General features: G+C 32.9%; 1 protein-coding gene and 1 long non-coding RNA gene across 8 annotated transcripts in view; both read right to left on the bottom strand.

Moving 5' to 3' along the window:
- FER (FER tyrosine kinase) overlaps positions 1–26,901 on the bottom strand; it is a 457,469-nt gene that overhangs the window by 192,642 nt on the left and 237,926 nt on the right. For all 7 annotated transcript variants that reach the window (XM_082376336.1, XM_082376339.1, XM_082376338.1 and 4 more), the window contains one exon: positions 25,100–25,222. In XM_082376336.1, the coding sequence (XP_082232462.1) occupies positions 25,100–25,222 (123 nt within the window). The remainder of the gene's footprint in view (positions 1–25,099; positions 25,223–26,901) is intronic.
- The window catches only part of LOC309622615, a 463,955-nt gene that overhangs the window by 222,114 nt on the left and 214,940 nt on the right, over positions 1–26,901 (bottom strand). The window lies entirely within an intron of this gene.

Below are 26,901 nucleotides of genomic sequence, written 5' to 3'. Positions count from 1 at the left end.
TTATACATAATTTACTCATCACCTTTATGAAAAAGAAGGGTCAAGATGAAACAGTGAACTCATACTTCAAAACACCACCCCTGCCTCAGACACATACAAATGACAAATAAAATATAAAAATAGTCAAAAAGGCTGTGCTGGACTCAGAAACAAAAATACTTTCAAAGAACAGAGATACAAAGCAGTAAGTAGACTTGATGCTTCATCTGCTGTGTTTCTGTGTGTTATGTGTCTGGAATTAGACAGTTATGGTAAAGGGCTTTCCTCCTACTTAGTAAAAGGAACTAAAAATAGACCCAGGATCTCAGCTTGAAACAGCAAATATACAATGCACAGAAGTGGAAACCAGAAAAGCCAATATATATAGAAAAAGACATTCAGTCTCTCTAGCAATCAGAGGGATATAATTGAAACTATATCTAACAGAATGGCAAAAATAGTAAGTATGGTAACGATGTAAGGAAACAGAAACTCTTTTACCCTATTGATTGGAGTATAAATTGGCACAAACACATTGGGAAGCAACTTCAGCAATATTTAACAAAATTAAAGATGTGCATGCCCTTTCATCTTGCTACTCCACTTCTAGGTATAAATAATAAGAGAAACTCACACACGTATCTCACATCTACACAAGGATATTCTTTATGCATTGTTTGTGTTAGTGAAAATTAAAGGCAAATAAAAAAACCAAAATATTTATTAACAGGAAAATATATGAATTGTGTTATATCCATAATTTTTTAAATGATTAAAACCAGTTAAAATAAATAAACCAGAGCTATTAATATGGGCAAATATAATTTTTTAAAATGTTGAGTACAAAAAGCAAGTTGCAGAATGATAAAGTTTTATAAAAATTGAAAAACATGCAACAAATGCGAAACACACAAATACAGTACTTGGCTAGTACAAATAGCAGAGTATAATTATAGTATAGAAATATAGGAAAAGATAAATCAAATAAGTAGGTAGCAATGCAACTAAAAAAGGAATAGAATCAAGGAGGGCTTCACATTTATCCACATTGTTTCAATTTCTTATTTCTAAAAAACTTAAGTATGGTAAAATATTAGAAAAAAATTTAAATGAGCTTGTATATGGGTATGTACTATTTTATTCTCTGTAGTTTTTCATGTTTGAAATAATTTATATTACCAAACTAATAAAAAAAAAAGAACCTACAAAGAACTCTCTAGAATCTTTTTCAAAATAAAATGTATATAAATCACTTAAAAGGCAATTTGAGTGGAGACTTCCAGTAACAAACAAGATGAAGTCATCTCACTACTATCTACCCCTCGTACTGATTACATCTAAAACTCTGGACAAAATACAAAAACCAATTATCTGAGGACACTAAAAAGTTAACAATGGCAGGCAGATTGGGAGGAGATGCAAAACTTATAAAAACTCATAGCAAGGATGAGTTTCCTGGTTAATTTTTTTTCTCTTGGGCCCTGACTTGGACCCACAGGGAACTCAGAGAAGAAATGTGTTAATTGGAAAGGGTACCAAAAAACTGAGAGAGAAACCCTGCCTTTATGGCCAGGGGACCTTTCACTAACTCTTTGGTACTTTCTATTTTAACAGAGACTAGATTTTACGTCTTAAAATCTGTACAGTTCTGTAAGACTGATTCTGGTTACAGCTTTACCTCAATTCATCTTATTCATTTTATTTATTATCACGATTGCTTAACATTCATCAAGCATCCCCACAATGTACAGGGCACAGAATGATATTTAAATGTCAAATATCAAGCTCAAAGGTCCTATCCTTTCATTCACCTTCAAAACCTGTCTCAAGTTGGACATTAAGCTTTCAATATAAAGACAGATAAGGCTGAATTAGTGGGGGGGGCAATATATTTCACTCAACTATTTAATATCAGAACATCCTTATCTTGAATTTGAGATATATATGGGGAGAAAAAAGAACTAGAAGAGCCAAAAGAAGACAAAAATTTGAGATGATTTAACATATTTCTGTGGCTAAGCTATAGCTTGAGGGCTTGAAATTGCTTAGAGAGAGTTTTTCCTCAGTAAAATAGCAAGTGCTAAAGAAAAATCAGCACTTAATAAAACTTATTTAATGAATGAATAAAAAAATGAGTAAAGTAGGAGATCTGGAAGTACAAAAAAAATGTTCATCTGTTTGAGATTACAAATTTTGTAAAAATGTGGTATAAATGGCAATCCTAAAAATCATATATAACCCTTAAAAAATAATATATCAAAGTTGGTCCATCTATTGAAAAGCATTTGATTTCTATTAAATCTGTAACTTTTCATTAAATTTTAAAGCCTTACATATAGGTGACCAAATCAGTAATTCTTCATTAATTTGAATTTTTTAAGTTTGTTTTTGTAGGAAACATGATAGCTCATTGTAATCACTCATGATTAAAAAATATGCCTATAGTTTTTTCATTTGCCTTGCTAATAACTGAAACAATTAAACTATGTAATAATCCATCAACTTCTTTAGTGATAAGCTAGAATCCACGTGAAATACACACATATACATGTGAATGAGTGTGTGTGTGTGTGTGTGTGTGTGTGTGTGTGTGTGTGTGTGTGTGTATGGGGCAACCTGGGTATTGAGTGTCAATATTGACATTTTCTCCAATATACTGTATTGCTAATAACATTCCTTCTGTCTCATTATAAATAAGAGTACCATTGTATAAGACATATCTTTGTGTGTGTATATATATATATATATATGCATGTGTGTACACATATATATGTATGTATAAATATGAAATGTTTATGTCAAGCTCACAGGTATAATGTGTGAATACATTTTCAAAAAAGCCTTATTTCATGCCTCATAAGTTATGTCCATATTTTAATGTTAAGAGTAGAGTACTGAGACTATTTTAGTAGTTATCAGTGTGACAAATCATGAATGTCCATCTAAAAACGAACAGCTCTGCAATATACTCGGGTAGAGGGTTTCTGTATTGCCTTATTTAAGCTTTATTTTACAGATGCTAATGAAGATGACTCAACTCTCTACTTCACTGAATAATAACTCTCATCATTTTCTCCCTTATTTCTAGCCTTATAAAGATGTATTTTCCATTGGTCTCTTGATACTATTATCCACTTCGCCTCTTTCCACCACCAAAAATATTAACACTTTCAAAATATGGTATTAACTTACTTTCCATTATCCTTTCATCCATTTCTTTCATTCTCTCTTCATCTGCAATTTTTTGTCAAATCCCCTTCTCTTTTTGTTTTTTTCTTTGAATTATAAGTAGGCAGGTAGGATGCAGGTACATATACATATACACATGCATACCCCAATATTATAGCAAGTATCATCATAATTTTCTAAGCTGAAATACTGCTATGTATAAATCAAGACGTCATTCACAATACTTTTTACAAAATTTAAGTCTGGCACTTTGAAACTTATAAAATTACTTATCAACAATGCTTTTTACAATTTGATTACAATATTTATCTATACAAGCGGAATATAAATGAGAATTACCAGGTTTCAACAGGTTAGCAAAATCATACGTTTTTCTTCTAATATTGCTTGAGTTGACCGACCACTAAAAGATCTTAAAAGTATTAGCTTGGTTTCAGATTCATCAATATTTTATTTCATGCCTAAGCTAATTTTTTTAAAAATATTTTTTGGCTTTTACTGACATAGGTTAATGTTAAGAAGCAGCTTATTTTGTATGTTTCCAATAGAAAAAAATTAAGTGGATTGTATCTGTGGCATGGCCCAAATCACCTAATCAATTCTTGAAACGTATTTAGTCCCTAGTAAGTACAAGGCTCTACAGGGATACAAAATTATTATGATATACTCCTTAACCTTAGACTGATTAAAGGACAGTATGAATATTTGCAAATAACTAAATCAAACATTGGTGAGTAGAGTACAAATGATCTTGTTCAAATGAACAGAAATGTATTAAATGTCTACCTATATCATATTAAACTCCTTCATACTAAGTTATGTATTCCCATGCTTATTCCACATGAAATTTTTATAATAGAAATACTACTAACATAATAATTATATTTGCATAATTGCTTCCTTGGACATTTTTCAAAGACTTATACTAATCATCAAGACACAAAGTGAGAGAAACAGCTGTATACAAGAAATTAAAAAATGTAAAAATCCTAATCTGATCAAGTAAAGAAAAATACACACTGTATGCAGCATCAGTTAAGTTGGTGATTTATCTTATTATCTCAGACCTTCTTTCTTTTAAAATTTAAGATTAGTGTATTGTTAGATATTTTAAATTGGTCACATTATCCTTATTAATTTTCGGTATGTTTTCTAACATCTGAAAGTCCCATCTCCAGAAGTTTATAAATATTAAATTCTATTTTCTCCTTTATTATCATTTGATTTTTATATGTAATTCTAACCAATTCTAAACATATAATATTGTGACAGTGACTAAATTGTTGCTTTACCAAACTGCTAACCAATTTATCTCACCGCCATTGATTGAGAGAAAATCCCTTTCCCAACTGATTTCTGACACATCCTTTATCGTATTTTCCCCACATACTTTCACATGAATAGTAATTTGTTACATCTGTGTGTTTCTAAGTGTAAGGAGAAGACACGAGCATAATACTCAATGAAATCTAACTAGGAAAAATGTAGAGAAATAACTACTGACTGGTATTCATTCACTCATTCATTCATTCACAATTCATGAGTTAAGAACAATTTCATCTCCCAGATATTTTTCTTCTATATTTTCAAATATGCTTAATCTTCATTCAAATTTTATGTTTTTCAAGACACTGATGAAAGAAATTGAAGTTGACACAGATGGAAAGATATACCATGTTCTTGGATTAGAACTATTAACATTGTTAAAATGACCATACTACCCAAGGCAATCTACAGACTCAATGCAATCCCTATCAAAATACCTATGGCATTTTTCACAGAACTAGAACAAATAATTTAAAAATGTGTCTGAAAACTCAAAAAACCCAATTGCCAAAACAGTCTTGAGAAAGAAGAACAGAGCTGGAAGAATCACACTACCTGACTTCAGACTATACTACAAAGCTACAGTCATCAAACCAGTATGGTACTGGCACAAAACAGACACATAGATCAATGGAACAAAATAGAGAGCCCAGAAATAAATCCACGCACTTTAGGTCAATTAATCTACAACAAAGGAGGCAATAATATACAATGGAGAAAAGAAAGTTTCTTCAATAAGTGGTGCTGGGAAAACTGGACAGCTACAGGAAAAAGAATGAACTTAGAACATTCTCTAACACCATATACAAAAATAAACTCAAAATGGATTAAAGACCTAACTGTAAGACTGGAAACCATAAAACTCCTAGAGGAAAACTTAGGCAGAACACTCTTTGACATAAATCATAGCAATATTCTTTTTATCTGTCTCTTAAAGCAAAGGAAATAAAAGCAAAAATAAACAAATGGGACCTAATCAAACTTAAAAGCTTTTTCATAGGAAAGAAAACCATCAGCAAAATGAAAAGACAACCTACTGAATGGGAGAAAATATTTGCAAAAGATATGATTGACATGGGGTTAATATCCAAAATATATAAACAGCCCATATAATTCAACATCAAAAAACCAAGCAACCCAATCAAAAAATGGGCAGAAGACCTGAGTAGACATTTTTCCAAAGAGGACATTCAGATGGCCAACAGGCACTTGAAAAGATGTTCAACATCACTAATCAACGGGGAAATGCAAATCAAAACCACAATGAGATATCACCTCATACCTGTCAGAATGTCCACCATCAAAAAGAACACAAATAACAAATGTTGGTGAGGATGTGGAGAAAAGGAAACCCTCGTACACTGTTGGTGGGAATGTCAATTGGTGCAGCCTCTGTGGAAAACAGTATGGAGGTTTCTCAAAAAAAAATAAAAACAGAACTACCATATGACCCAGCAATTCCACTCCTGGGTATATATATATGAAATAAATAAAAACAGTAATTCAAAAAGATACATGCACCCTGATGTTCGTAGCTGCATTATTTACAATTCTCAAGGTATGGAAGCAACCTAAGTATCCATCAACAGATAAATGGATAAAGAAGATGTGTATACTATACAATGGAATACTACTCAGCCATAAAAAAAGAATGAAATTTCATCATTTACAACAAGATGGATGGACTTGGAGGGTATTATGCTAAGTGAAATAAGTCAGACAGAAAAACAAATGCTGTATGATATCACTTACATGTGGAATCTAAAAGATACAACAAACTACTGAATATAACAAAAAAGAAACAAACACACAGATGTAGAGAAAAAACTCATGGTTACCAGTGGGGAGAGGCAAGCGGGGCAGGGGGGCAATATAGAGGTAGAGGATTAAGAGGCACAAACTATTAGGTATAAAATAAGCTACAAGGATATATTGTACAACACAGTGAATACAGCCAATATTTTATAATAACTATAAATGGAGTATAACCTTTAAAAAATTGTGAATCACTATATTGTACACCTGTAATTTATATGATATTGTAGATCAACTATACTGCAATAAATATTTTCTTTTGAATTTTAAAAATAATTTTATTGGAGTCTAGGTTTTAAATATTTTTTATTGGAGTATAGCATACAATGTTGTGTTAGTTTTGGGTGTACAGCAAAGTGAATCAGTTATACATACACATATATCCACTCTTTCTTAGATTCTTTTCCCATATAGGCCATCACAGAGTACTGAGTAGAGCTCCCTGTGCTATACATAGGTCCTTATTAGTTATCTATTTTATATATAGTAGTGTGTATATGTCAACTCAATCTCCCAATTTATCCCTACCCCCCTTCTCCCTTGGCAACCATAATTTTGTTTTCTACATCTGTGACTCTATTTCTGTTTTGTAAATAAGTTCATTTGTACCATTCTTTTTTAGATTCCACATACAATATAAGCGATATCATATGATATTTGTCTTTCTCTGTCTGACGTACTTCACTCAGTATGATAATCTCTAGGTCCATCCGTGCTGCTGCAAATGACATTATTTCATTCTTTTTTCTGACGAATATTCCACTGTGTATATGTACCACATCTTCTTTATCCATTTCTCTGTTGATGGACATTTAATTTTATATTTTCCAGTCTTAGACCCTAAAGATACTTATACTTGTGCATATAATTACCTGGTTTAGGTGGGACATTTTATTCAACTTTTATATTTCTATCTCCTGAGTCATTTTTAACTTGACTAATTGAGTTGTTTCTGGAAATCTGGTGAGCATATTCCCAATTCCTTTTCCCACATGCCTCCAGATCTTTGCCTCCATTAATTTTAACTCTCCACAAAGAGAAGTTTAAGAGCTAAGAAAGATAAGATATAGGGCTCTAGGAAGTCTTTTAGGAGTTTTTCACATCCGCAGAAGTATTCAGAAAGTAGGGCAAGCAAAGGAGAAGACAGAAAAGTACCAGTAGGATGAGGTGGCCTAAGAGAACCTTCTTGAAAAATCGTGTAACATTCCATAGTACATGTTTCAAGAGAGTAGGCACTATGTCTCTTTCGTTTTCTACTGCATTGCCAGCACCAGCTGCACAGCAGGTGCTCAATAAATATTTGCTGATTGCATGAAAGAGACCAAGAGGGCAGAAAAAGGGAGAGAAAAGGTGATAGAGCAAAGGGGAAAAGAACATGTGAGTATATCTAAGTTAGCATGCCTTGAGTAGGGTTCTTGAGTTGTCTCACAATTCTATCCTTTTTTGGAAGAAGGACCTGGGTAGCACACTCTAACTGACCTAGAAGGACTTGCAACTTTTTAAACCACCATTTATCTCTTGCTCCTCTGTGACCTTAAATTCTGCTGATTCTCTTGCTCCTCTGTGACCTTGCTGCTATTAAAATTCTGAAGTGCCTAAAATCAAATTGTACTGACAGACTCCTGTTGAATAACTCTACTCTTCCCTCTGCTCTCATCCTAGGAGTTCCATATGGCTTAGAAATACCACTCATCTGCTTGATGTGTTGATGAAACTGCTAAGAATGATTGTCATGTCAAAAAATTCACTGTCATAAGATGACAAAAGTTAATTTACTACTTTGCATATATTTCATACCTAGAAGAATACTACGAATCAGCTGTCCAGATTTCTGCCAAAAAATCAACTCAATTTCAAAACATAATTAGACTTCAACTTGGTTTAGGCTGAAAGTACCAAGATGTTTTAAGGAAGCAGAGAGTAAAGTAAGAGAAGAGGGGTTTTGAGGAAGCAGAAAAGCAGTAAGATGGGGTGAATGTGTTATGTCATCGTCTATGTATACATCTTGGTCAGAGATGCTATCAGTCTTAAAATTTTGTGCTACTGACTCCTTCACCACAAATGCTGTGATGCTCAATTATCTCTAAAATTGTTACTGGTGCTGTACGTAATTCCACATTGCCATGGCATCTCATCAAGGTTAGAATCATTCAATCCACCAATTCATTCACTGAATACTGATTACTTACTAAGTGCTACGGGACACAATGGAACGTACCTTCAAGGGCCTTACTGTGTAGTGATATTATTGTATTAGTAGTATTAAATGACTACAAAACAACTACAAATTTTCCAAGCATGTGTTATCTCATTTGAGATAACAGAACCAATAAGGTAAGATTATCACCATTTTATAGGTAAGGAAATGAGGCTTAAACAGTGTCTTACTAGTACATGTATAATTACAAAAAAAAATGGAAAATGTTGAGGAGGAAATTTAAAATGTGTAGTGGGGTATCTGATATTGCCTGGAAGTCAAGGACATTTCTTGAAAAAATAATTTTTACAGTTTAGCTTTCTTGACCACTCTAAAATACGACTAACCAAACACAGGGTTAAAAATTATAATTAAGTAGATGAACTTTATCATTTTCTGTCTTAGAATCATTTCAGAATGATTACAGTGAATATACAGCTTATAATAAGAACATAAAAAAATATAGTGTTCATGCAGAATATCATTTTAGATATTTTTCTTCTGAATTCTGATTAGACTGTGAAAATCAATTTTGGAACATCAACTTCTCCAAAAAGCCGTAAAATAGGCATTTCTGCTTCACTGATTCTTGATCATTAGGATGCTTTAAGATGATTAAAGTTTAAAGAGGTCACTGTTTATACCTCAAATAATTACCAGCCTATTACCTGATAAATGTGATTTCTTCTCTCATTTCCAAAGGTAGAATACACATACTTTTATTTCAAATTCCTCCTATATTCTCCCTGTCTAAATTACAAACATAAGGTAATTAAGAGAATTTATAGGTTCAAGATAGCTCTTTTTTTCCATCTGAAATAGTGGTGCTCAAACTTTAGGGAGCATCAGAATCACCTAAGTGACTTGTTAAAACAGAGAGCCAGGCCCCACTCTCTAGAGTTTCTGATTCTGTAGGTCTGGAGTGAGGCCAGAAAATCTGCATTTCTAACAAGTTCCCAGGTAATGTTGATGCTATGATCCAGGGAATGTACTTTCAAAACCACATGTCTAGGAGGTGAACCTTAGGGAGATCTACAACTAAAAGTGGAAAGTACTGATATTTCCTAAATTAACTCAATTTCACTGGTCCTTCATTAGCATCATTGATGGTTGTAATGAGAACAATCACACAAAACTCAGCGTACTGACTACAAACATGGAATTACAGTCACTGTCCTCTCTATACCACTTGGAAAGGCAACGTAGCGTAGTGTTTAAGAGCAAATACTCTGAAGGCAAATTGCTTGGGTTGGAATCCAAGGTCTGCTATACTTCTACTTAATAGCTAAGTATTCTTGAGAAAATTACTTAACTTATGTGCCTCAATTTCCTTACCTACAAAAGTGGGAAAATAATACCACCTCAAAGGGTTTTTCTGATATTTAAATGAGGAAAGCACGTACACCAACGTCTGACTTAGAGTATACAAAAGTGTTTATTAAGTAAAAGCTCGTTTCCTCAATAAAGACTTTCAGATTTCAGAACTATGAATATCTGTTCTCCTGAGCAACTTCCTTTTTTTCTACTTTTGTTGTTTATTAACACACAACTGAATTTCCGGCCTATATTCACTTGGAAGAATGCCTCATAAACATTTCTATATAACAATTATTCCCTGATTGAACATGTTATTGTACTTTTTTCTCTTCACTCCAGTGTCATCATCACCTCATTTTTAGTCTGTTTTATTAAACATATCTTTGTAAGAGTCTCCAAATCCTTTACTGGAATGAAATATGATATATATAAATCAATAAGCCAATAAATATTATAGCTCTGACTTTTTTATGTTTACCACAATTATTAAACAATGGAAGTAAACTAAAACAAACTAAGCTTCAATTATGAACAAAAAAATGACTTCAGCTATTTTTTAGTGCCTTTGACAAATCATGAAGTATATGCTATCCTATCCACGTACTTCAAATGATGACCCAAATCCCTTCTAGAAGACCTTCTCTCAAAAACCCCACCCAATAAGTCATTATTTTGCCCTTTTAAGAAACATACATTCAGTTTTCACTAAAATTTGAACAAATAGCAAGAGACTTTATTAGGGTGCATGTTTGTGCAACTAAACATGTGAGGCCAGCGTTCACTTGTTTCTTTTGCTTCTTCGTACCATTCAGTAAGAGACCCAGTGGGGATATTTAATGACCACTTGAGGACTATGGGAATCTGGTGACAATAATAAATATGTTCAACTTGGGTATTTGGAAATTCACATTTTCTTATTGGTCCAAACCCTCAAGCACAATTTTTTCACTGTGACTTTTAAGTATATCCTATGTTCTTGCCAAAATGCCTAAATAATCAACCAATTTCAAATACATTAGTTCTTGACATGGGAATCTGGGATGAAGTTTCACACTTTCATATACTTCAGGTGAAACAGCATTAGAGAAATAGTATTAAATAGTATTTTGCTTGAATGGTTTCTACTAGACACAGGAATTGGAATAATTAAAGAATTGATCAAAACAGGACATACTATCTTTCATGGCCACTTAGTCAACATAGCAAAATTAGCCTGTCGTATGAATTATTTTTTTACCAGTAATGGAGAGAAGTAATATTGCATAATATCCAGTGTTAACAGAATTGGGTTTATTTTATACCACAGTTAATGATATACTTAGATAGGAAAGAGATATTTCAATATGAATTACTTTTTTAAATAATTTTTTAAAGTCATATCTTTCTCTTCACTCAAAGTAATACTGTATAACATTTCTTGAACTCTTGGATTTGACTTAATATATAATATGTGACTTAATATATATATGTGAAATACATCTTAATATATAAATGTGAAATATATAACCTATAACCTTCAAACACTGACTTTCTAAATTCTTAATTTTCCAGTTATTGTTCCACTTTTCCATTTTAATAACTTTGACTTCCAGGTATTTCTCCACTATTGTCTTAGGTTATTAAATGAGAGAACTCACCATCACAATATACCTAGTTTCTTTTCTATTTTCAGAATGAATTCAGTATAACTCATTATTTCAATCTATTACACACACAGTGATATAGTGTTTCCCCTGTCTTTTGTCCTATATTGCAAGCATATCTGTTTAATACATCTAGGTCAAACTTATATTTCTGTAATAGGAACCTAAGGGATATTAAGGAAGTTCGCACTATTATGAAAAAGATGACCAGTATCCAGATATCTTGATTTTTTTAAAGCTTCCAAAGCTTAATGGATAATACATTTTCCCAAGCCTATGGATATTAGACTTTCCAACCTAGTTAGCCATAATTTCATTGCATACTATATGATAATATGTGATATTTTTAAAGTACTTGAGAGTTAACAAAGTGCTTTCATAACCGTGCCTTTACAACAACACTGTGAAGTAGGTACAGAAAAATAAATTGGGTCTCAAAGAGATCATGTGTATTGTCTAAAGTCTTATACAAAAAACAATCCAGTGAAGATACATTTGGTGGAGGAGGTCAACCTGAATCAGCCTTTGAACAGCCTTTCTTGCCTACTCAACTACAGGAAATAATTGGGGGAAACCTCTAACTCCAAACTAGAATTTTTAAGGGGTTAATAAGGGAATACAACTTGCCATCAACCAAATCAGTGACTTGGGCTTCTCCAAAATATCTAAGAAAATACTTTGATTCACAAGATCTGTGGTAGCTGGGAATAATTTGCACACTCTTAACAGCTTGGAAATTTACTCCATTATCTAAGAATATGCCCTGAAAGGATGATACACATAAAAAAATCATTGAATCACTGAACAATAACTGTTTGCTTAATTATTGGTAGTGGTATAACATTTCCAAATTAGTAATCCCTACAATTCTCCCAGTCTGGATCTTTTCTAGTTTCATTGCCCCTTTCTTGAAGGTGGCTACTAGAATTATAGTCTAAGTCATCTAGGTGCTACCATAGGCACTGAACAAATACCAGACTATCACCCATTTTATTAATTATAACATTTTCATTAATGCCCAGAAGTTTTTGGACAGCTTGTACACAGCTGCATCTATGAGTTCATGTTACCCTATGTTTTTTAAATTATTCTTTCAACTCATATCTATTTAGCACCTTTTGTGTGCCACCATTAAACCAGGCTCAAGGAAGACAAAAGTGAATTAATACAGTCCATGACTTCACAGATCCACAACTTGAAGTAAACAAAAATTAAAATAATTTTAATACTATGAAATAAGTGATATAATTATGGTTTGTGCAGAATTCTGTGGAAGTACAGGGAAAGGAGAATCTAATTTGAACTGGTGGGGTTAAGAAAGACTTTAGACAGGAAATGACACACAAAATATTACATCCCAGGAAAAGACAGCAGCATTACAGAGATCGAAAATTGTGAAACAGCAGATCCCATTCTGAGAAGTGAAAGGGATTTTGGCAAGCTGCAACTTCAGACATGTGAACGACTGGTGGGAAAAACAACTGGAAAGGCTGAAAGGAGCTAGATGGCAAAAGGTCCTTGAATGCTAGAATGCTTCAACCTGAGCAACAGGAAACAAAGATTCCTTAAGAGTATTTGAAGCATCTCCCAGACCTGATCAGTTACTTACTACGTAGACATCCCAGACATCTAAGCCTGGCAGTAGGGCAAATGATTAGCAAGCATGAGAAGCAAGGGACTCTTTACAATTGTCTTTGGACCCATTTCGATGTTGGCCTCAGCTGAGGTAGCAGCAGCAAGGAGCAATACAAGAGGTAACAGACTGGAAAGCCATTTATGAGGCAAAAGTTTCAGGAATTCATGACTCATTAACTGTGAAGACTGAGGATTATATGAATATTCCCAATATTTTTTTATATCTTACATGCCTAAATGGATGGTGTTAACAAAACCAAGACTGAGAAACAGGGCCACGGGGGGAATGAAGGAAAGAATCAGCATGAGTTCATGTTTGTATATGTTGACTTTGAGGTTCTATATTCTTATATATGCATTCCAAAGGGACAGCAAAAGGAAAGGGACAAAAAGAGGCAAGGAAGAAGGGCTAAATTAGGCAGATGAACAAGGATCCAATTAGGGAAAATCCTGAATGGACTAATAACCCTGCATTGATTCACAAAAGCAAAAAAAAGAATCATAGATTTTTTTTTAACATCTTTATTGGAGTATAATTGTTTTACATTGTTGTGTTAATTGTTGCTGTATAACAAAGTGAATCAGCTATATGTATACATATATCCTCATATCCCCTCCCTCTTGCGGCTCCCTCGCACCCTCCCTGTCCCACCCCTCTAGGTGGTCACAAAGCACCGAGCTGATCTCCCTGTGCTATGTGGCTGCTTCCCACTAGCTATCTATTTTACATTTGGTAGTGTATATATGTCAATGCCACTCTCTCACTTCGCCCCAGCTTACCCTTCCCCCTCCCCGTGTCCTCAAGTCCATTCTCTACATCTGCATCTTTATTTCTGTCCTGCCCCTAGGTTCTTCAGAACCTTTTTTTTTTTTTTAAGATTCCATATATATGTGTCAGCATACGGTATTTGTTTTTCTCTTTCTGACTTACTTCACTCTGTACGACAGACTCTAGGTCCATCCACTATGCTCTGTCAGGCCCTTCACCCATACACCCTCAGTCATCCTTCACAATTCTTGGAAGCCTTCCTTGAACCATCAAGGTAAGATGCCCTTCTTATGTCCTCTAAAAGACCATATTTCCTCTAGAATAGGATTTATCACCTCAATCAGTACCTAATTTCTATTATAAAATAGGCACTCAATACATATTTACTGAATGCTAATTAAAGAGACAGAGGCATGCTTAAAACCTGTGAATTCCTAGAAAATTTTGACCTATTTACTTCAGATGAACACTGATGACCTTCCCGAAACCCTACATTCAAGACTGCAAGGAGTGAAGGAGTCTTTTAGAAGTTATTCCTAGAGAAGAATTTAAAAACTCTATTGACTCTCTCACAGTTCATTGCTATGGACATTAAAAAATGATTCTCATGGTCTCCAACTGAAGTGATTTGATTCCAAGGGCAAAAAAAGATATAGATTTATTACTTAAAAGCGATCATAGCACTACTAGAAAGTATAAGTAAAATCATACCTCTTGAGTTCACCATTACAAAATATTTCTAATAATAAAACCATAAAACAGTAAGGGCCATGATTTGAACATGGAGGTCTTCATGTTCAGAAGAAATTATAACTGATCTTTGTTGCTCTTGAGTCTATTTCTCATTAAATAGTTATCAATCAAGATCCAAGGATGTCCACGAGATTATAATTTCCCATTATGGGTATTTCTGTTATTAGACCTTATTTTTTGGTATAATTTTCATGCATGCCAGTTGTTATATAAATAGCAGAAATAAAACCTTAAAGTTTCATTTTCTTTAAGGCTTATATATGAATGAGGCTTTTCATTTTAAAAAATCACTTGAAGATATCTTTTTAATGTCCTTGGTCTTTCTAATTTAAATCCTATTATTTCAGTGTCATTAGAATTCTTAGCATGCATATTTAGTCTCTGTAAAGTAGGATGTGGGACAAATCTTTTGTGGCACAATTAAATTGTCCCCCTCAAGAACAACATAGCAGAAGGTGAGCACTAATTTAGTTAATATGGTAAAGAAAGATAAATGGTTCTTTTAAAAAGTGAAAACAAGCACTGCCAATTCTTGTATTTCATTTTCACTTTTGAAGTGGGTTAAAACAGGACAATAATTTGCATATAAGAAATATTAAATATTACATAAGATTGCGTCACCATTTAAAAGTTAATATCAGAGAGAAATCTCAACAAGGTGTCAAATGAATTTTATGGAACCAATCATAGTTCATAGTAGTATAAAATACTTATAAACTGAATGAGAGCATCAGAAATATTTCCTATCTGTACTTAAAAGTATTTATGAAGTTTGCAAGAGCAACGTAACTACATGAAAAAGTAACTTCTAATATAAAGCAATAAAAGAAGGAAATGAAAATATGACAAAAAAGCTATTATACTAAAAGAACTGAAATGGAGTGTGTCATTTCCAAAGAGATCCCATTCATAAATCTAAACCATGCTCCACTTTGGAAACAGTAAAAGCTAACATTTTAATATTATTCTAAAAACAGAGTATTAAGATCTTTAAGTTATAAATCTTTTTCAAATATTATATCAAGCATTTATTAAATATCCAGATTTTCTCAAAAATAATGACAAATATTTAGTGAATTATGCATTATACACTGTGAGATACATAAAGAATGAGTAAAACTATCCTTCTTGCTCTCAAGGAGCTTATCGAATGGGGATGTCAAACTACAAAATGAACAATAACAGCAGACAATAAAGTAAGTACCCTAACTACTGCAAAGTTAGATGTGAGCCCAGAGGAAGAGGATGTTTTTTATGGAATACTCCATGAACATCTATATTAAATAAAGTTGACCATAATAAAATGGAAATTACACATCATCATCAGAGGTTTTCTACCTCAGAAGTTTCTGTGGGCTGCAGGCTGTAGAGGCAGAGATAGGAGAGTAGTAATAAGGATAAGGGGTTGTGTGACTTATGAGACTAAACCAGCATGGAAGCAACAGATCCCTCTTCTCTCTCTGCCATATTCAACTTCTTATCAACTCACCTCACTCACCCCTTACCACCTCTCATGTGTCCCTCCTATTCTACTGACCACTTCTCTCCTGGCTTGAATGATAGAAGAACCAACATTAAGAACACTCTGTTGGAATGCCTTTGTCTTTTAGTTGGTAGAGACTTTGTTGTTTTCCAGATCTCACTAACTTAAATCCATTGTACTCTGGGGTTTTTAGAACATCAAATATGTCCTCAATGTCTAAGTTCAAGATTTGGAAAGTAAGACAGTAAAAGAGATGGTAAACCTCCATTAAATTATCCAGAAAAGGTAATTTATAAAATTAAAAAAACTCAATTATTGGCAACATATTGTGGACTTTTTTTTTCCCATAAGGGCAATATGAATGAAAACAACACTTCAACAAAACCTCATTCCATGTTAGGGTTTTTTCACTCTGTGTGAAAAACTTAGCTAAATGTTAAATTGTTCAGGTATATAATTAAGAGAGAGATTTGTAAGTGTCATAGGTGTGATCTTTTGGTTAAACTTTTGATCTCTTGTTTAAACTTTTTACTGTATTTAATGCTAATTTTATTACTATTTTGATCATAAATCTGGATCCTAGAACTTTACTATTCTGTTCAGCAAAAATTGAAAGTAGACAAAAAATTCCAATGGAGAATGTTCTTCATTAAGTTGTATAAAATACAACTTAATATTATGCCCTTGGCTATTATTAAAGGACACTAAAAGCAACAACCTATGAAATCTGTCCTTAAACTTTTGCAGAAATGTTGTTAAGGACACTGTTATATCTAAAATCCCAAGACAGAAATTTCCTTTGAAGTTATTGGTAGTAAAACTTCACTTTAAACAAATTAATAACCTTCCTCCTCTCTAATCATGAAACTAGTTAACTTTTCCTACAATGGCTTACAGCTAAATTTCAAGCTCAACGTGGAAACTATTATAGGTCTTTAGGAAACTGCATTTTGTATTTAATTTACTGTTGTTAAATTTTCACTATCAATTATTTTTCCATGGTATTGATAATTTGTTTCTATTTATGTTTTAATATTATTCACTGAAATATAATTTGGATATGGCTACACAAGTTCTCTGTGAAACACATTAAAATCAAAATTGATTTCTTTCTGTTTTTTAAATGTGCCGATAAATACCTTAACTTCTACAAGCAATTAAAAGGCTGGATAGGCTTCAGTAATTTAGTGAGGTATGAGCTATCACCAACTACACTTTAGATGTGCTTAGTTCACATCCAACCCTTGCTTGTAAACCTTCAATGAAATGGCATTTTCCCTAGATAAATCCTAATCGTGGTATTCAAGGCTCTCAAAAATCTGGCTTTAACCTAAACTTTTCAGATTCCTCATCTTTTAAATCGTCTGCTTCTGTCAAGGCAACTGATCTTGCCTTCCTTAAAACAAGTCTCAGAATTTCCCAAGTTTTAGATTACTTCCTTACTATAACTCCAAATAATTTCCCTAGTCTTTCTGCCTAGTCTCAAGACCTACTTCAAGTCTATCTGTCTCTATGAATCATTCCTAGGCCATATGTTTTTCTAAATTCACTTATCACTACTTTAAAAATCCTTTATATAAGTATTTTTCAAACTGAGGTTCATAAAATCAACTCTTTGGATGTAGACTTTAAAGAAATATAATAGAGTGCATCACATTAAGAAACATGAAAAGTTGTTTTGTAAAATTTGTCTCAGTTATAAACACACATACATACCAACGTTTCCAATTTTGTGTGTCCTGGGTCTCAATATAAAATGCAATTTCTTTCTATGCATTGTGGAAAAAAAAGTTTTGGAAACACTGCTTTATAGTGTTCTATTAAATATTATCATATAATATGGTTTTAGAAAATTTTTAACATTACAAAAATAATATGTTCAATGAAAAAAAAATTTAAACTACACTTAAGCCAAAAAAAATACTTTTTTTAAATTTAACTTTTGAAGGGGTAATACACTCACAGTGTTTTTTAAAAGTGAAAAATATCAAATTTAGACTCTAAAAAGTTTCCCTTAACACCTCTATTGCCATTTCAACCTCCTCCTAAAACATGTAACCCCTGTTATACATCAACATCGTTATTAGTTTGAGTATATAAAATTTCTTTATCATATAGAAGCAAATTCAGACATATAATCTTATACTCACATACGTTTTATATAAAAGATAACATAATATATACTCTGTTTTTTAGCTTAATTCCTTTTATTAGCAATATATCTTGGAACTCTCTCCAACCAGTACATAGATGCTTTCTCATTCATGGTATTCCATTGGATGAGGTACCATAATTGATGTAACTAGACTCCTGTTAATGAACATTTAATTATTTCCACTCTCCTGATATTACAAACAATGCTGCAGTGAATAACCTTATACTGATATCATTTCATATATACACAAATATAAGTAAAGGATAAATTGTAGAAGTGTTATTGCTAAGTCAAAGGTATATATGTTTTATAATTTTTATAGATTCTGCCACATTGCCTTCTACAGAGGTTTTTCTAATTTATACCCCCATTGCCAAATTACCTAAGGGTCTTTATCTGCACATCTTTGCCAAGCAAGTGAATTATTAAACTGTGAGTTTATGCCAGTCTGATAGGTAAAAAAATCTCATTATAGCTTTAATTTTCCTTTATTCTACTGAGTAATGTAATCATCTGTCATATTTTAAAAGCCATTTGTATTTTTATTTTTTGAACTATCCACTCATGCCCATTGCCAATTTTGCTATTTGATTGTCTTTATTAATTTCTAGAGGCTCTTTATATATTAAAGAGATTAGCCCCTTGTGGTATGGGTTTTCTTGAATAGATTAGCAAGTATTTTAATTTTCTGTTGATCTCTTAAAAAGCAGTTATTATATATATTTTGTTTTCCCTTTTTCTAATTCATTCTTTTATGCTTTTACCTTTGTTAATTTCTTTCTTCTGCTTTCCTTTTATTTAACTGTGGATTTTTCTCCTAATTTTTTGAGTTGGATGCTTAACTCATTTATTTCATTCTTTTTGTTTTGTCGATGTTAAGTTTTTAAGGCTCTGAATTTACCTCCAAGGGCAGTTTCATCCACATCACTTAAGCTATATATAAAACTTTATTTTCTCCACACATGTCCTGCATTCATTGATGCAAGCAAGGAATATAGAAATTTAGGGTAAATTCCTCCCTTTCAACAGGTATTTTTGCTGGAGCTTGGTAAGATCTACAGCAACTTGGTTCTTTGATCACGTCTTTTCTTAACTTTGTGCTACACAACTTCTGCCCAATCTAAGGTGCTTTTGGCTACCTAAACATGTACTTTTAAGCCTGTGGATAATATACAGCTCCTAGTTTCATGAAAAATGCAGTTTATAGATTTTGTATTTTGTTGTTGTTGTTCTTTTGTTATTGTTCTATGGTTTCCAACAGGGAACAAGGAAAAAATGTTAAGTTATGCAACCCTGTTCATACCAGAGATCCTCTTATATATTTTCTTGTATATGTCTACATTTCCCAGGGTCCATACATATATAGAAGATTTTGTAAATACTTTAAAATGATGATATGATACACATCGGGCAATGTTTGTGCTGTAAATACCAAATCCTATCTTTCAATCTGCGTTAAAAAAATTCCAATGACTTTTCTTTTAACCACTTGGGCGTCATCTGCCTACTCCTGTCATCCTTTATCTATTTATAGGATGGATAAGAAGAATATTCATATCTACCAAAAAACTTGGCTCTTCAGACTAAAAATATTATGATATTTAAGAAAGTCTGAGGAAGACTTATGCATGAAATACCTTTGAGAGATCACATAAGAAGAAACATTAGCGGTCTCCAAGGTCCATTAATTTTTTGAATCCAACATTGCTCCTCCTCACAATATCTGCTGGTAAATTTTGAGATAAAAAACTGAAAGACAGTCTATGTGTTTTATGTTCTATAACAAGGTTCTTTTATTTTATTAAATGGAACAAGCCTAAAATCCAAGTTTAATTTGACTTCCCAAACCATGCTAAATGAAGGCTAAATATTCAAATACTTTCTGTATTTCCCTTAGCACAACATGCTATTATAGTTCTTGTTAGACTAAGTTTCATATGGGATGGGATCATAACTGTCAAGTTCACTGTTACGTACTGCTAGAACACCGAAATACAGAAAAAAATTGTTCTTGAACTACTGACGTTACTAAGACTATAGATTATAATTTATGCTAGCTGGGGTTGTAGTAAAAAGATGATGAACAGAACAGAATCATTTTCAGGTCACGACTCTGAAATTTACGAGAAATGTGGTTTAGGTTAATTACAATCTCCGAGTTTCCTCACCTAATAATGGGGATAATAATAATACTCAGTTCACAGTTGTTGAAAATATTTTTAAAATAATAGAAGTGGAGTGTTATCAACAGACTATACACTCAATAAATGTATTTTTTTCTTCCTTCACAATTTAAAAACTTCAAAATTTGCCTTCTGTTCTGATATATTTGTCCTGTAAAAGAAGTTTTTAAACAGGAAAGTATATGGTATTTTACAGTTTCCAAAATCCACAGAGAAAATTTGACTTTTCCTGAGTTACCTCCTTTTATAAAAAACCAGTAATCTGGTAAGTATTGGAAGAAGTAACTATATTACTCAAGTATAAAGTAAAATGAATAGTCTTTAAGTGATCTGAAACTTTAAAAAAATGAATAGAGTACCTAAATCAAAAGTCAAGCTCTCCTCTCATAAACTGTTCTTTGTTTGCATGTGTTTGATCAAGAATGCTGTTATCAGGAACCTGTCACCTTATGACAAGTTAGTTTCAGTCACAGAAAGATCTACTCTCCTTGCAAAAATCTGTTTCTAATATTCTGGCATGCTATACCAAATTCTGATCAAAAAGCCACAATTACTTGATTTAAGCTGGCAGGCAAGTTATTTGTCTAAGGTTCAACTTAGCAACTCACTCCTAACTTGCCTGAATTTAATCATGAACTTTAACTTCCATTCAGAAAGAAAAAAAATTTTAAACAGCTAAATCTGAAGAAATATTAAACTTAACAAAGACAAACTTTCAAGGCACCATTTAAATGTTAAAGTTGAACTAGATGTCTTCCTTACTTATATCTTACAAAGTCCTATATTTTACCTAAAATCCCAGCTCTGTCACCTGCTATTACTGTTTAATAATTTACCTTTTACAGAGACCTATATTGCTATGTTAAAGACTTATTCAATTTGACATTTTATGGAATCAAAGACTCTTCTTTTCCCTTAAACCCGCATCCATGTTCCTTAAAATATACATTTTTTTCTCTGAAGTCTCTAAGATCTAGACTCTACAATCTAGATAGATAATGGTTAAGAACACAGGCTCGAATCCCAGCTCTGCCTCTTAAGAGTTGTGTTATCTTGTGCAAATCATTTACCATTTAAGCTTCAGTTCCTGATTTATAATTGAATGGGTTTAATAACAATACTTACTTCATAGGAATATATACAGTTAATGCATATAAAAAGCTTGGAAGTACCTGGCTTCTAGGAATTGGTCAGTAAATTAAATTCTTCAACAAATATTTACTGAACACCTACTAGGGGCTAGCACTGTTCTAGGTACTGGAGATATAGTTGCACTGATTATTAAATGTAATTCTGGCTGTTATGGAACTTACATTTCTCTTGGGGGGAGACAGACAACTAAAAATACATCATACAATATAATGTCAGGTAAACATAACCATAACAAAGAGAAATTAAGAAGAGGGGAACATAAGGAGGTAAGGTGTTATTTCACACATGGTAGTCAGAAAAGGCCTCTCTGATGAAATGACATTTGAACAGAGACTGAACTAAATAAAGAACAGGCCCTGTGCATCCCAAAGTGTTTCCTAATTATAAAGATGATGATTATGAGTGATCAGTAACCCGTGTACAACATGACCTTCACTCCCATATCTTTACACAGGCTTCGGGAGATAGTGTAGGAGAAATCAGCCAGTGGAGGGTGGGCATGAGTGGGTAGGGCACTCATTAGCTTTATTATCATGAGAAAGTTAAATACTTTCTCTAATTTAGATTGCCTAGTTTCCTTTACCTCTGGAGATAAGAAAGAGACTACCTTGGCTACCGTGTCCTCTAGTTAGGCATATGATGTTGTACATACATTCTCATGGGTAAGAGAGAAATAAATGGAAAGAGAGAAGTAAGTTACTATAAACAGAAATTAAATTGAGACCAAAATAGCATTCTTTATGTAGGCTAAAAATGAAGTCTGGCAAGATGGAAATTAGATGTTTTACAGCACATTATATGGTCAAAGACATTAACTTCTTACACAAATTAAATCAAGAAAGAGATTCCAGTTATAAGAGTACAAATACTTCCCAAAGGAAGATAATAACAGATAATACCACCATAAAAAAATCCATATCAATTTGTTCTCCACTCATAATTGAAAATTATCTACTTTCACAACCTCTGCTTTGTGATTTTCTTTTAAAAGTGTGATATGATTCCTTAAATCAAATGCATAACAATATTTACCACACACTGAGATAATTACTTGAATATTTCAAATATCAGTACTTTAGATCAGGTTAATAGTCAGCTAGATTAACTTCAAATTTCTACCTCATAAAACAATCATATGTAGCCCCTTAATCTTCTATAGCTTTCAGTTTAGTTATTTTCATAGATAGTGCTATAAAATGATGGGATATTCAGCTCCACAGCCAGTGCTGGAGGTTTGGAAGAAAGAGAATAATTGGCTATGTAACAGTCCAGAGAATCTACTCCATTTATCTAGGCTCGTTTCATGGAAAATTTTATATTATGAGGGATATAGCTTTATTTGCAATTATATGTTCGTACCCAAGCCCAGATGAGCATTTTTATTTGCCTCTTTTATGGCTTTGATCTCTCAATTTAGACCTGGCTAAGCAAGGAGACAATGCAAATATTAGGTTGGCTTGTGAAATGAGACGTCACTATCTCTGAAAACTCGGGTGTATCTCATTAACCTAACACGGTAAAAAGTATCTTCACTGCAGTGAACTTTACTTCATATCGGGATATACTGGAATTGAGTTCATACTTTCACATGTACAATTAAGTATACAAAACTCCTGTCACTTAAAGTGCTGGAGGAAGGGCAGTGGTGAAGAGATGTCAAAGGACCCCCAGATTTATGGTTTGAGCAGCTGGGTATTTGGTGGTACCACTTATTAAAAAGGAAGAACAGGGCTTCCCTGGTGGCACAGTGGTTAAGAATCTGCCTTCCAATGCAGGGGACACAGGTTCAAGCCCTGGTCCGGGGAGATCCCACATGCCGCAGAGCAACTAAGCCCGTGAGCCACAACTACTGAGCCTGCTCTCTAGAGCCTGCGAGCCACAACTACTGAAGCCTGCGTGCCTAGAGCCCATGCTCCGCAACAAGAGAAGCCACCGTAATGAGAAGCCCGCACACCACAATGAAGAGGAGCCCCTGCTTGCTGCAACTAGAGAAAGCCCATGCGCAGCACCACAGACCCAATGCAGCCAAAAATAAATAAATAAAATAAATAAATTTAAAAAAAAAAAAAAAAAAAGGAAGAACAAATTTTGTACTTAAAAGTGATAAACTCAGTTTTAGGTGAAAAGTAGAAAATTTTTAGATGTGGGAAAGATATATATCTGAGCTGGAAATATAAATTTGCAAGTCACTGATGTATTAATAGTAAATGAAGCTATGAGAATAGAGGACCTTAACTAAAAAAAAGAACTCAGAATTCTGTAAAACAACAGCAGTTATTCGTTGATGAAAGAGAAAACATTAATAGACCGTTTTTTTTTTTTTTTTACTGGAGATAAAATATGACAACCTGTTCCAGACTAAAGGAGAATTTTTATAGGGTTTCTTTGCAATTAAATGTAAAAAAAAGTGACCGGAAAAATATGAACAAAGAATGAGCCCATCTCATAATTCTAGAAAATTATGCAAGAAGGACAATTCCTTAGCCACAGAATTAATATTTAGCAACTGACTGTTAAAATCTTCTGTGAGCAGAATGTTAAAACTCAGCCCCTCAATAAAGACTGAGTAATATAACACAAGTACAAACACAGACACTATGTTCCAGACTAACAAAGGGAAATATAACCATTGTTTTTTAAGTTTTAAATTTTAAAAGTTTTTTAAATTTTAGGTGAATTTGGATTATATACTAGCATTCTTGGGAATAACACTTGCTTCATATTAAAAGTCATCCCTAGATATGTAAACCTCAAATCAGCAAATATTAACCTACCAGGTTTTATGACTTTCCTATTTCTACACTGTTCTTCATATGAGACGGGCCCCAAAGGAAAGGGACTTTTGTTGACCCCAACCCAATTCCTGGAACATTAAAAGTGCTCAGAAGTTACGCCAGCTCCATTGTTCCTCCCAGGTCAGGCCCCATAGGTTTTACCTTAAAAACACAAACCTGCCTCATACCCATTCCCTACCTCGCAAATCTCTTAAAGCTCATGAAAAGCAATCTGTTCTGTGGTATATCTTAGAGGTAAAAATGACCTAGAACAATCTCTTGCCCAGCTACCTGGTTGTACATAGTGAAGTTATGATTTACTGCCTTTGTGAAGAGTAGTGTAGTTTTAAAAAATTCCAGTGTCTTATAATATATTGTAACCTTAACACCCAAAATTAAAATTCTAATTTACTCTTGATTGCTGGACATTTTCTTTGACTTCTACATCTCAGAATCTTTTATAAACTGAGCCTTTAAAGTCTGAACCTTATAGTGTGAAGGAAGGCCTCAAGTCTTTCAAGAAAAACTGGGAAGGAAAAAGAAAAACAGGCCATTTGCAAACACTGAATAAAAAGGTAACCCATCTCCCATCTTAATAAAACCAAGGAAGTTCCATGTTTCGACTATATTTGTTTCCAAACTTCTATAAATAATCTAAGAACTTTATTTACTGTGGGAAATAACTCACGAAGCAGTCTCAAAAAAAAAAATGTGAATATATGCACCTACCTTAGGAATAGGATTCAGCAGAACTACACCTGATTTCTTAGTGATGACCTGTTTTGTTGTATAGTGATGGTCTATAAGTTGAGGGATATTTGAAAACCCAGTGCCTTCAAAACGATACATGTTCTGGAGAAAGGACAATAAAGTAGAATAAATATGAAGACATTGCTTTAGCAACATTACATTCATCAACAAAGTTCCACTTAAGAAAAACTATTATTGCACAACAATGTGAAAATACTTAACACTACTGAACTATTATACACTTAAAAATGGTTATGATGGTAAAAATAAAAATAAATAAAATTCCAACATGCTAAAAAAATTTACCTTTGCATCAAGAAATTAATTTGCATAATGACTAAATATAATTCAGATTGTTAAAAAATAAAAAAGAAGAAAAAAATAAAAAGAAAAACTTACAGACCTGGAATGCATTTTGCTAAAATAATAACCAAAGGAAATAAAGCACAGGATACATTTAAGTTAAGGAACAAGAAATATGTGTATATATGTTTGCTTATATGTTCCATTTGATAAAATTTTCAAGATCAAAAATAGTGTCAAAAGGTTGAGGAAGTATATCCAATATAATAATAAGTATTTTAAGAATACCTCTGATGATCATTTATTTCCCTTTTATCAATACAGTATTGATTGGTTTTTCTACACTGGGGTTATTCATGTATTATTCTTTTACCAAAACCACACAGACATTCACATTCACTTACATTTGATAAAGAAATAAAATGCAGCAGACACAAAACTGCATATATCAGCATAGTCAAATCGTAGCACTTTTTGATTTCAAAACATCAAGTTAGTAACATTTTCCCAAACTCTGTCAAGACCCCTTTTCTCTGTCTTCATATTTCAAACAGGCATGTAGGTCAGTAATCATAGGGATGAATTGATGGCAATAAATTTAGCAAAGAAAAAATATCTTATTGGGCCTATTTTTCATTGCAAAAAGCATTACAATACAGTGTGATGTAATAAAGGCTTCCATTTGATTGTTCACAAAGAATTCACCTGTACATATACGGGTGATGTGTACAAATACAGATACAAACATGCTCCATTTTAAGAAAACGCTATGCTAAGAAATAAGAAATTTCAAAACTCTCTGAATTTGGATACTATTTACATTACTGGAAGATTATTTTCCCAGTTAAAGGATAAAAAACGCAAAGTTCCTTTTCCATAATATAAAATTAGATTCAATTTCCCAGAATCTAATTTATATACAACTTTTTAAATGAATATTTCCATTTCGTCAAGTGAGGAACAAACATGCATTAGCTTACTTTAACACTTAACTATATAGTTCAACTCAAGGCAGTTTGTGTTAGGGTCAATTCAAGGCAGTTGTTAATAAACTGACTAAAAAATTGTTGCATACAACAGCCAGACCTGCTATGATATATTAGTAAAGATACTTAAGAATATCTCACACTAAGGACAGTAGTCTATTGCTAGATGTGCAATGCACTGAGCAAGTTCTCTCAATGCCTCAGTTTATTTCAAAACAGAAATAATATTTGGACGTCCTCACAGAAAAAGTGTGAGGCCTGAACAAGTATTAACATGCAAACCACTGCTTAGTATACAGTACATGGTACATACTCAATTATTAAGTCATCATACCAATAATAAACCTTGGATTACAAAAATAATTCCAAATCTGGATATATGATAAGAAACATTTTCAAAGGACACTTAAAAGTGTAAATTACATGTTCTCAAGGAATAATGATTATCTGTAAATAACCAAATATCCTAGAAGGCATTCTTATATGAAAATA

Source organism: Balaenoptera borealis (genome assembly GCF_965194805.1).
Source record: "Balaenoptera borealis genome assembly, chromosome: 2".
NCBI lineage: Eukaryota > Metazoa > Chordata > Mammalia > Artiodactyla > Balaenopteridae > Balaenoptera > Balaenoptera borealis.
Note: the sequence above shows the minus strand (reverse complement) of the source record. Positions and strands in the feature narration are given on the sequence as shown.